The 12,062-nt window shown below is 39.9% G+C and overlaps 1 protein-coding gene across 6 annotated transcripts in view; it reads left to right on the top strand.

Moving 5' to 3' along the window:
* Nucleotides 1-12,062, top strand: part of LOC121357063 (SLX4 interacting protein) — an 83,862-nt gene that overhangs the window by 46,264 nt on the left and 25,536 nt on the right. For all 6 annotated transcript variants that reach the window (XR_005955674.1, XR_005955673.1, XR_005955672.1 and 3 more), the window contains exons 6-7: nt 5,553-5,630; nt 7,535-7,623. Coding sequence is in view for 2 of the 6 variants with exons in the window: in XM_041474022.1 (XP_041329956.1) it covers nt 5,553-5,630; nt 7,535-7,623 (167 nt within the window). In the remaining 4 variants the exon portion in view is untranslated. The remainder of the gene's footprint in view (nt 1-5,552; nt 5,631-7,534; nt 7,624-12,062) is intronic.

Raw genomic sequence — 12,062 nt, 5'->3', positions numbered from 1 at the left:
GTTTTGCACAAGTTATTTCCTCTTGCCAGGGAAAAAAATGGTGCCTGGAGACTTGTGAAAGGTTTGATTGACGTTATTTGAAAATCCTTCAGCATCCTAATATTGGCACCAGTGATTTTACTGTTCTAAGGAACACTAAGGGGATCCAGTCATGTCTGATAAATTCCAAGAGGCTCATTTCCACATTTTGGTTGAGTTCTTGTGCTTGAAGAAACTTTATTTTGTAGTGTCCTCACCCTTAAAATACAAAATCCTCCATTTCAAGTACTTCATGGCATCAAAACATTTCCTGCAGCTCATGGATTTCTTCAAGGAAAAACCACAGAGCCAGGCTGAAAGGACATATTTTGTCAAAGAGGCATGTGCTGTATTATGCATTCCCTAGTGCGCTGTGAGTCAAACTTGGGTCCATCACAGCGCCTGTGTCTCATTTGAGCCAGAATCTGCCTTTTTTAATCACTGTGAGGAGTTCAGTGATGTGAGTGGAGCTGTGTCTGGCCAGTCTGTGGGATGCACTCGTCCTGATGTGCAGAAGTGGCACTGGCCAGTGGAACTGAACCCCATCGCAGTCCAGGCACTTGGAAGAGATTTGGGCTTCTCTGGGCTGCTGACTTGTCAGACAATGTTTACCACAGGGTTTGTCTTCCAGCTCCCTCTGCCTTTTGGCTGGTAGCAACAGATGCCTTTTTCAGCCTTTCTCTTGGTTGTTGTGCTCATTCCAGTGGTTAAAGAAGTCCAGGCACGTGGCTTTCTCTGGAATACAGTTTAGATGTTCAAAACAGGGAGCATTCCTAAATAGCTTTCAGTTTGTGCCCATCGTGTGCAATTAATAATGTGGTTATTGAGTCTGAGATCAACAAAAGGGTGAAGTGAAATCTTGTGTCCTGTTGGAAAACAGTTGTCTGTGGTAAAGGTACACTGACCACCTAATCTATTGCTCTACATCTCTCTGCTTGAATGCCTTGGCAGGTGCTGCTGGCTGTTACTGCTCATACATTATGGATGGGCATGGATTTTCCAGGAATGGATCAGCCTTCCTCTCCATCCTTAAGTATTAGTGAGGGGAAGATGGTCTTTTTTCCTTCAGAGCTGGTGTGTTCCCAGGACCTCCATCAGAGGCATTACTCATCTTGCAGCCAGATGGTCTCAGATGTGCTTTTCCTTATTCTTTCCTCCACAACAGCACTAACAGCCAGCCTGAGAAATGCCTTATCCTGGATCCAGTTTGGCCAGGATAGTTCTGATTTTGCAGTGAATTCCACACCTCTCCTGCTGGAGGAGAGCCCTACAACCCTGCTGTAGGATTTCTCAAAATGGCTCAGGCCAGTTTTGCAGTTTGTGGCTCATACTCTGAATGATTTGGACAGTGGGCTGTGTCTGTTTGGACAGTAGGCTGTCCAGGTTCTGAGAGCAGGGAGGATTCTTCCACCTTCTTTGACCTGAAGGCAGACTGTGTGGAAAGAATGGATGTCATCCTGACACGTTTCAGTTGTTTTGAAGCCTATTCTTTGCTGTATAAAACTTTGAACTTGGAGAAGATGCTTCTTGTTTAAAAAAATATCAAGTGGATTCCAGAAAAGGCTTTGGAAATCTCAGCAGCTTTTTGTGTGTGATATCGTGCATCTGCTGTCCCTGTCTTAGACTTGGCTTTAAACTTAAATGCCAATATTTAATTTGAATCTCTTCTAAGTTAGAAATGGCAGCCTACTCTGCAGCACCTGGTATGGAGTTGGACATTTTTGGGAAGGAAAGCTGCCCAGTTAACAGTAGGTTTAGAATGAAATGTTCCTTTTTTTGTTTTGTTTACAAACAATTGGGACTTTTGATTCTGTGGTGAATAATTTAAAGTGGAGAAATATGAGTGCTAAAAAGCAGTGTAATAATATGTCTGTAGAGCACTTTGAAGATGAAAAGCTCTATATACTGTAAACATTATTACTGGTATAGCCTAATCTGTGTGGAAAAATTAATCAAGCATGAGCTAAGTGTAGATTTTTTAATGTACAGTTTAGTGTTTCAGAAAATCTAATGCACCCATGTGTTTGCTTTCACATTGCAACATTAGAAATTTATCCTCTTAGATTTTTAATACGTGTGTTGCAATGATTTACTTTGTTGTTACTTTCCAAAAGCAGAGTCGGTCCTAATCCACAACCTTTCAGAAATGTGAAGTGTCTAGGCTGGGAGAGAAAATAGGTATGATATAAAAACACTGTGTGATGAGAAACGGGTGCCTGTCAGACATGGAAATGTTTTGGGGGCAGTTGGCCCTAGGCGTGTGCTGGGGCTCTGGACACGCCTGGAGTGCAGCAGGGAGCCAGGCAGGTGCCAGGTGGTGCTGGGGAGTGAACAGCTGCCAGGCTGCTGCAGGTAGCTGCGCAGCTCAGAGGCATCTTCCCAGGCTCCAGCTGGATGGTCCATCAAGCCGTGGGAGAGGGCTTCCCAGGGCTGCACACGCACCACAGGCGCCTCTTGGCAGCCTTCTGGAAGCGCAGGGCAGCCTGCCTGGTCTCCTCTGGGAAACAAGTGTTGCTGGGTACTCCTACGGGAGAGTTGGTGTCTGACGCTTCCCCTCCGTGCCGTGGGACTCTGCAGTACAGCAAGCAGGGCAAATTACTGTTCCCTTAAAAGGCAGTGCTCACTTGTGCCTATTTCAGCTGAAACTGGACTGTGGCTTTTCTAGAACCACTTCTGTGCAGTCTCCTTTTGGCTTTCAGGGTCTGTTTCTTTCCTTGGGGTTGATTTGTTTGTTTGGTTTTGTTTTTCCATTTTGTTTTTGGACCCTGGATCTGATGATTTAGAGTGCCCAGTTTTGAAACAAAAACAAAACTTCAAGTCACTAAACACAATTCTGTTTCTGCCTGTGCGCTGGTAATCCACAAAGGGAGCTTTGTCTGTGAAGAGGAAATCGAAGATGGGATCAACTAGGTTTGCTGAGCCCAGGATGTGTGAACTTTCTACATTACTGGAAAAAACTATCTGTAGCTTGAGGTTCAAACTTCTGTGTTGTGCTCAAAAGAAGTTAGTGATGGAGCATTTGGTACGTATCGGTTGGTCTGTTCTTCCATCAGATCATGAACAGACTTAAACTCATGCTGGGTAACTGTGTAGAAAGCTTAAAAAGCTGTGAGTCGCATGGGCTTCTTGGAGAAAAAAGTTTTCTTGTGGGTCTTATTTTTAAGTTTCTTTCTTCATGAAGCAGAATAGTTAATTGGATAAAATATTTCCCCAGAGGGAAGCTGAAAGAGGATATCACCATTTTTATAGTTCTGCAGTAACTCTGACAGCTTTAAAACGGGGAGTTTTTCAAATTGCAGCTGACTACAGAGTAGATCACATGTCACATACAAGAGGGTTTCAGAACATTTAATGAGTGTAGCTGTGTGATACTTTCAGAATGCAGATATCCTAAATGTAGTGCATCTTAATATTTTCTCAGGCTTAGCAACAATTAGCAGCAAATATCTGTTCAGGCCTTTTCATCAAACTATTAAATAATCATGGAAACTAAAATGATTTTTTAGTGTTAGTCCCTCTGGGCTGAGCTTATCAGCTCAGGTGCAGTTCCCTGTGAAGGCTTTATAAGACTTTCAGACTTGAGCTGATGCTGCAAAAATAGTTTGTAGAGATGTCTTGATCTCTTACATAATTATTTATTTTGTCAGATCTGAGGTAGGTGTTCTCTTCCACAGAGCAGTGGCTGGCTGAATCAAGGGCCTCTAAGGAGAATTTGAAACTTTGTTCAGTCAATCACGTGTGATTGAACACTTAACCTCTCAGACAATACCAGGACAGCAAGAAAAACAAACAGATATAGATGTCACTGATCTATAAAAGAATTTCAAGGGAGAAGCATCCTGCTTTTCCTGTAAAAAACAAAGACTCACACTTTTTCGTTTTAGATTCCTTTCACAAAAAACCCAAAACATGTGGAATATTGCCAACAAAGAGGCAGAAAGAAAAACTTTTAATATTTACTGTCTGAAGATTTGTTTTCCAAGTTGTACTTTTAGGAATGCTACTTTCTCAGCTGTCCAAGGTCACAGTGGCATATGTTGTTATCACACTAATAACTTATTTATATACAGGGCAAATTCTTTGATTTGACTAAGCCTACTAGGAGTGATAAAGAATTGTAGATGCCAAACTGGAAATAGCTAAAAGTAATTTTCCTTAATTGTTCTTTTAAGTAAACAGTTAATAAAGCTGGTGGATTGCATCCAAATTTTTCTCTGGTGCTCATCATTTTTAAGGGATGGTTCAACTTGTCACATCTTGACTCGATCTCTAAAAGGAAGTCAAATTTTGGGTGTCTTCCTGAGGGGAAGGAAAAAAGATGGCTGATAAATTTCAAAGGGATTGATTGTGATTGATAACTGTAGTTGTTAATGAGAGCTGAGGCTCAAGGGCACTCGATGGTGAGCTCCAGAAGATCTTGCAGAAGTAGGAGAGAGGGGGACCCTTCAGGAGGACGTGCATTTATACTTAGAAATAAGACATGCCTTGGCACTTGCTCTGTAGGGATCGAGACTGGAACAAGCAAGCTTTCCCTCCTTTTTAAATGGTTAGATTATAAAAACAGCAATAGCACTTAATATTCTAATGTATCTGTGCTAATTGCACCTAGGGTAGCTGACTGTCTTCAAAGCATCAATAATGTAAGTCTTGCAAACCCCATCCAAGTTAGGGGAAATGTCACCAGCCCTCTTTCACAGTTTGATTTCAGCGAGGTGCACAGGGAGACCGAGGAGGATGAGTCACAGATGTCAGGTTGTGCACTTTCAGTGGGAGTCGGCTTGCTAAATACCTTCATGAATGAAGTGCTAACTGATTTACCAGGGTCATTTGGGAATTGAAGTAGAACAAAAGTAAAAGCTGATGTCCTAATAATTTCTCAGCCATAATAGAATCTGTTCTGTCCATTTCCTACACTGGTAATGCACAACGATTTCTGTCATTCTTGGGAACAGAAAGTGAAAAAGCCTCTGAAGCTTGCAGGTTCCTGCTGAGTCAGCCAGGCCAGCTCGGGCTGCTGTACCTACTGAGGAGTTCAGATGTGGCCATTTCTCACCTCATTCAAATGGAACTGTAGAACTGAGCCCTTTCATGCTTGGGTTTCCTTGTAGTATTTTTTTTCCTCACCAGGTCTGTCACCTTCCTCTAGAAGGTGGTTACGAAAATGGATATCTGTAGTGTTCCTGTGGAATGTGTTTGAAAGCATGACACCGCACTATTAAGTGACCGTGACACCACACTATTAAGCAAATGACACCTCTGATCAATTAATTAATTTTATTTCTGTGGTTCGGTTACAGAACTTGGTGGTTGTTCATTTGTCTAGATTTTTGCTCTGTTTCAGGCACTAATTTCTTGAGACTTCAGTATGAGCGGCAGTTTCTTTTGAAAAATATTCCATTAAAGTTACTTTTCCCTTTGTATCGTTGAGCTGCTGCTGCTTTCTCTCAATCCAGTCTTAGCAGATGTGCAACACTGAGACCAGAATGCCCAAGATACCCTTACACTTAATATTATCCCTTTGTTTTATGTTGCAGCCAACAGTTTGCACATTACTGCCTACTTTATGAAGAGATGGGTTAATCTCCGTTGTGCTCTAGGGAAACGTTATCGTGGTAAGAAATCAGTTTCTTACAGAGCTACTTAGAGGAGAAAGAAAGGGAACATAGCTAAGACACTGTCATATTTTCATCTACTTAAATCAAAATTGCTTTCAGAGCTTGGGTTTTTTGGTGGGGTTTTTTTGGTTTGCATTTTAAAAAGATGATTTCCTGGAAACAACAACAAAAATAAAAAGAGAAGTGTTTCTTGAGATAAGATGGATTTTTTTTTTAAACTTAATTTTAAATTTGGGTATGTCTTGCCCCAGGGTAATCAGCTAAGCCTCACCAAATTCTGTAAGTATGGTGAGACTCAGCATTTTCCTGAGTCTCTGCAGGGTGAATCAAGCAGAGGTTGCAGCATGAATCACTCCATTATTGCTCGAGTGTCTTGTGACATCAACATGCAGCACAAGTGTGTGCAGGAAAGGCTTCCGTTCAGCACACACCTGTACGGTCCTGACGTAGGTGATGTCATTGCACCACGTCTTCTCTTCATGTTCTCTCAGGCCAGGATGCTCTGGAAGGAAGGGAAATCAATCCTCTCCTGCCAACACCAATGCAAGGGAGCTGTAATGATCACTGCCCTCTGCTCTGTCCTCTTGGCATTAAACAAAAAAAAGCAAAGTCCGTAACAGTACTGAATAATTGAATGGATATTTTAAAATAATGTATTGTTTTTGTAGGCATTCATAATATTCATAAATGTTTAAATTTGTCTTCAAATGCCAACTGTTTGTATTCTAAGTCCATATTGGCTGAAGAGATCAGTGCTGACTTTAAATATTCCATCAAACTTGTCCTGTTAGAATAGAATTTCAGAGTGTCTGCACTGGAATCCCAACACTGTTTGCTGTCTATTAAATTTGAACTGTTCTAAAGCATCAGTGAATACCTAAAGATACCTGCATTTTGCTAGCCCGCAGATGAGATTGTTATAAAATGTAACTATAAAAGCATATTACTGGAAGCAACTTGCCCTGTTCTTCAATTCTAAAAAAAAAAACATCTGTGAGATCAATCTCATAGGTTTTTTTCTGCAAGCCTTGTCTCTTTCTTGTCACACAAAAACAGAGTGTTATGGCTTCATTCTGAAATATAACAACCTTCAAAAAATTTTAAATTCTCTTTTTATAAAAACAAAACCCAGCAACAAAAAAAAAAAAAAAAAAAAAAAAAAAAAAAAAAAAAAAAAATCAGAGCTGAAAATATGAGGATACTGATCTGGAAAAAATTCCATATGTAAGCAAGAAAATATCCAGCTGTGCTCTTCCCATAGCATTGCCAGGTACTGAACAAAGCTTTGTCTTGTCTGTTCTAATCTGAGAACCCTTCAATTTTCAATCCTTTGTAAACAGAAACTTTGTTGTGTTCATAACAAACCATGTGATCATGAGTAAAATGTGTAATTCAGTAGTAGTTAACCACTTTGTTTAATGACTTCAAAAATCTCTGTAGCCAGAGTGTGAAACTCTGTGCCCCGGCTTTATGCTGAGGTTTGATGCCAAGCCCTGGCTGAATGTTGTTCTGGGCTACAAACCTGATGTTCAGCTTTTGTGATGAAAAGACTCATCACCAGAACAGCACAAAAGAAATCCTTGTTAAGTGGTTTGTCTCTTGGTTCTGTCTGGTCTTCCTGTCCAGGGTGCAGGTGGACTAATGTGCAGCCATGACTGTCCTCTTGGGAACTCAATTTAATCTACTTATTGATTTTTTGGAATGCCTTATAAAAACAAAACAAAAGGAGGGGTGGCATGTAGAAGAGAGTAGGTGAGAAGCTAGAGAGGTGCATTAAATGAGTTAGTGTGCAATTAAAAAAACAAGTAATTTTGTTTACTAAAATAACATGTATGTTGTTATGAGTGGTTTTGAAAGTGGTTATGATTTTTGTAATCCTCTTTTCAATTCTTTTTGTGTAGAGCTCCGTGTGTTTCCAGAGAAATTTATCGTTTGTGTCAGCAAACTTGACTTTGATCCAAGTGCTTGGACATGTGACAATGGTGGATTGGTAGGTACAAAACTGTTCTATAAATTTTTGGGGGTTTTCGTAGAAATGGCGCAAATATTTATGTATATAGATGTAGTTATGCAAGTATTTGTTACTGTCATCTTGGCACCAGAAAGTCACATGAACAGTTGGGCCAAACTATTCAAAAGGGCATCCTGAAATGAGCCTAAGGCGGGCAGAAATGGAAATTTTGAAAGCTCAGCATTTTCTGAGCCTTATAAGTCTTAGAGACCATGTGTTTAGAAAGCTGGGTAGGATTGTAGCACCTTGATTTAAGGATCTTTTTTACCTTTATATTTTCCTTGTAACGTTTTAGTCTCCAAAATTCTAATGTAGCTAAGTTTGTAAAGTCCTCGGGTTTCTTGTATGTTTTCTTAGCACTTGTTCTGCGCGGCAACTCAAGCAGATCAGTGCTGGCCCTGCTGGGAAAAAAATCCCCATACATTTCTGGAGGAAAAGGCACTGGTGTGTGGTTAAATACCATAAGCAATTCTCCTTAAATATTTCATCCCGAAGGCTTCACCAGGGTCAAAGGCTTCTGGATTTTATCCTGCAGTTAAGTGCTGATTGTCTCAGGAGTGCTCACATGGGCCCAGGTGCCGCTCTGTGGCTCACACTGAGGGTCACAATCACACCCCAAGGTCTGTGTGGATTTTAGGAGTTGATCTTACATGTATTAAAGTGTATTTGACCCTTGAAAAAACATGTTTTCTTTTACTCATTCAACTCCTTTTTTTTTTCCAATACCAGCTAGGGTGTTCATATTTGTAATGCTAAATGCAGATTTTCTTGTTTCAATTCCTAACTTGCTACCCTTAAGTGTCAAACAATCAAGCAAAGTATTTTTGCACTCTTAGGAAAAAACCTATCTCCCTGCTCTAGAAGTACTTTGCTCTTTGGAAAATTGTTACTTTTTCAGTGTTGTCTTGAAAACTACTTAATGCTTGAAGTAGAAAATTCTATCTCTGCGTTTTGACTGCGAAATAATTATGGGGTTTCTTCTTGCTTAAGTAACTCTTAAGAGAGATCCAATTCCCTCATTTGGTATTTTTCATCTTTCCATAAAATAAGAGTTGAAAAGTTTTCTTTAGTTTTTCTTGTAATCTTTTCTAGGAAGGAGAAGGCAAATTTAAAAATTTACTATTTCAAAATTGGATCTTGATCTGTGGAAACTCCTTGTTGTTTAAAAGGCAAGTTTAAACACTTTTATATTTAAAAAGAAAACATCTCTTCATGAGCTGATAACCTAACCAACAATAAAGTGTTGGGAGTTTGCTTTGCTTACAGATGCAGTGTGTGTGCACAATCCTGGCTGGGATGGGCAGTGTAGTGTGCTGGTGTAGGAGGCAGTAAGTAAGAGAAAGTTAGCCCTAAGTTCTTCCCTGACTGGAAGAACTTGGCAAGATGGGAGCAGACCCTCAGCAAATGTTTTGGAGCATCTGTTTAATTCTTACCACTGTCACTTAAAGGGTCCACTCCAGACTGTTTTCTTGTTCCAGGATTCCTAATGCACATTAGTACCAGATTTGTCATATACTCCAGCTGAGTACTTGCCAGACTGGGGGAGTGTTTGGTTGCCACTGAGGGTTTTTCAAGTTTTTGGCACTCCAAAAGAAAGGCAGAGAATCTGCACTTTGTGTGTGCCTGCTTTTCTCCATGCAGCTGAGCCATGAGTAGGCTGGAATTCTAAACTCTGCCCTACAAAAGACCACCCAGAAGACCTTTCTGTTGATACACTCTGCAGATTCTGTCATGGGCTGAAAATGAGGCTGCGTTTTGTTTTCTTCTCCATGTTGTTTGGGTTTGAATAATGCCACAGTGTTGGATGCAAGTTCTTTTAAACCTTTAATCAGCTCACACCCTTGGATTTGAGGGCCTGTTTGTGTTTTACAAAAGCAGTTAACCATACATTAATGGAGATTTTGTCACTTTTCTGTGTTGCTGTGACTGTTATTGATCTAGTCAAGACTTAGTGATTATGTGTTTTTTAAACTGTTTTTATGCTGGTTTATGGTCTGGGTCAAGCTTTCTTTCCTGAGCTCTGTCAAGACAAATGAGGCTCAGTGTTCCCCTTTCCCTTTACTTGGAACCAGTTTTATGTCAGCCTGATGCACATTTCCTTCACTGACCCTTTCTGGTCCTTCACCTCTCTTCAGCCCTTCATTCTTTGCCTTTTCTCTGCCTTTTAGGCAGTTCTGTGTATCTCTGGAATAGGCTGTGATTAAACAACGAGTTTCAAGGGATGTAGCCAGCCATGAAATGAAATTTTTGTCCTGCACCATAGGAAAGATTATAATTAGATTGCTTTTGAGATATTCACAAGCACCAACCTCAGCATCAGTTGCTGGGAGAACCAATTTTGATCCTTCTGTGATGCCTCATGTAAGACTGAGTAGACAGTCTCTGTCAAATTAGCTTTAAGCATAAACCAATAAAATATTTGAGGGCACCTCTAAGGAGCAGGGATGAAGTCAAACAGAAGAAAATCTATCGATATGTAATTTTCTGTGATGCATTTGTAAACGGGTTTGTCTGTGGCTATGTTTAAAACTCAGGCTGCAGGCAGTAATAAGCATTTTGGAAGAAGGGAAATCTCTAGTAAAGAAACAATATACCAAGTTATTGAAATTACATAAGCAAATTGGAAGTCTTAAGGAAAAGATGGAAGAATGGGCTGAGTGATTAATGCCAAGTTTAAACATAAAGCCATTGTTTCCTGTTTTACCAAACTGTGTTTGTAATCTTGAATAGTTTTATCTCGAAAAAGAAGACAGTTTTGGGAACATGGCAAAAGAGGAAACCCAAGGAAATATATAAGAGCTCTGGAGAGATTAGTCATCTTTGTCAGTGACGACATTTTCTCGATTATTATTATGTAGGGGCTAAAGTGGAAAATTGGAAATGGGTTATCTGGGGAAACAGTGGAAATGGGTGGAAGGCTTATGAGCATTTGAAAATGTGCAAACAATGGAGTATTCATTGATAACCACATCGGCTTCATACCAGAATCTATGAGAGGAAGCACTTCTAGGGAAAGCATGAAGGAGGCAAAGCTAAAGATGGTATTAAAGTGGAAATTTGAAATTACTGTTTGAGTAACATCAGGAAGGAAAGTGAGCAGTAGGAGATCCTGTCTTGATTAAAAAGGTCTCGGGGTTTCCAGTGAGCCTTGTTAAGTTACAGAGAATATTAGACAAAGATTCTCTTCCAGCAGAATATTGTTCTTTAGAAACCAAACCAACCAAAACAACCCCTTCACAGGTACACATGGAGGAGAAAAGTGCTAAAGATGTTCCCAGTGCTTTTTTAAATCCCCAGGAGGGAAATAAACTATTTCATCTTCTTCATACATGTCTGATTTATAAATTGTGTCATTGTAATACTTTTCAGGAGCATTAGAGAAGTCTCATTCTTAAAACTCCTAAGAGCTGTAGTGACAGGGTTTGCTTGGATTTTGGTTATGCTGGGAAGAGGCTTCTAGTTCTTTCATGCAAACATGAAACTTAGCTGTAATTAACAGATCTGTCCCACTGGAGTGTATGCTGCTGGAATAGTGTGTCTGTTGGAATGTAGAATGAAAACTTGAGATAGCAGCAATTTGTAAAGATCAGTACAGGACTTCATGTGGAATTTAGTTATCTTAAATGCTTTAAAGACTTATTGTTAAGTAATATCAGATAGGGTAGGGGAAGAAGGAAATGCTGTGAAATAGAATTGCACACTTCACACTGTAAATACAAATATTGGTATGTGTGTATATCTATATATGTGTGTGAAATATTACAGTGAAGCTGCTGTGCGGGTGGGCTGCTTCTGAAAAGGTCACTCCACATCCCCTCTACATCCAGCCACATATTCCTTTCCTTTCTGGGCACAATGGACCAAGTGATTCTTCAGATGAGAATGAATTAATTCATTGACTTGATCTAGCAGAAAATGATTTATTTGTGAACTTTCTCTGTTTTTCGTTGGAGGATTAGTTTTCCATCATGTCAGTTCACTGAACCAACTCATCCTGTACCCACACACTTGCCAGTTGTGATGCAAAAAAATGTTGCAGGAGCACACAGCCAGGATTTGGATGAATGGAGCCGAAGCAACCTTTAGGTAGCAGCTGAGTTACCTGGGTTTGAAAGTAACATCCGCAACACATTAATGTTACATTTCTTGTAATATTTGTCTTGCTGCTGACTTTTTTATGTCACTGTCCTTTTTGAATTTTATAAAATCTAATTTTCTGGGATTTTAGATAAGGTGCTGAATTATTTTCAGTTACTATAGTAAACAGGAGAAAAACATTAAGCTGTAGTTGGTAAATATGAACAGGGTTCACTACTTCTTTCAAAAAGATGGAGAGGTGAAGCTGCAGACTAATGAACTTTATCCAAATACCACATTAGTGGGACTGGCAAAGAATTGCTTGGGTGAGTTTTCACTTT

Source organism: Pyrgilauda ruficollis, unplaced genomic scaffold (assembly GCF_017590135.1).
Source record: "Pyrgilauda ruficollis isolate IOZ18807 unplaced genomic scaffold, ASM1759013v1 scaffold31, whole genome shotgun sequence".
In the NCBI taxonomy this organism is placed as follows: domain Eukaryota; kingdom Metazoa; phylum Chordata; class Aves; order Passeriformes; family Passeridae; genus Pyrgilauda; species Pyrgilauda ruficollis.
This window is presented reverse-complemented; position numbering and strand designations above follow the sequence as displayed.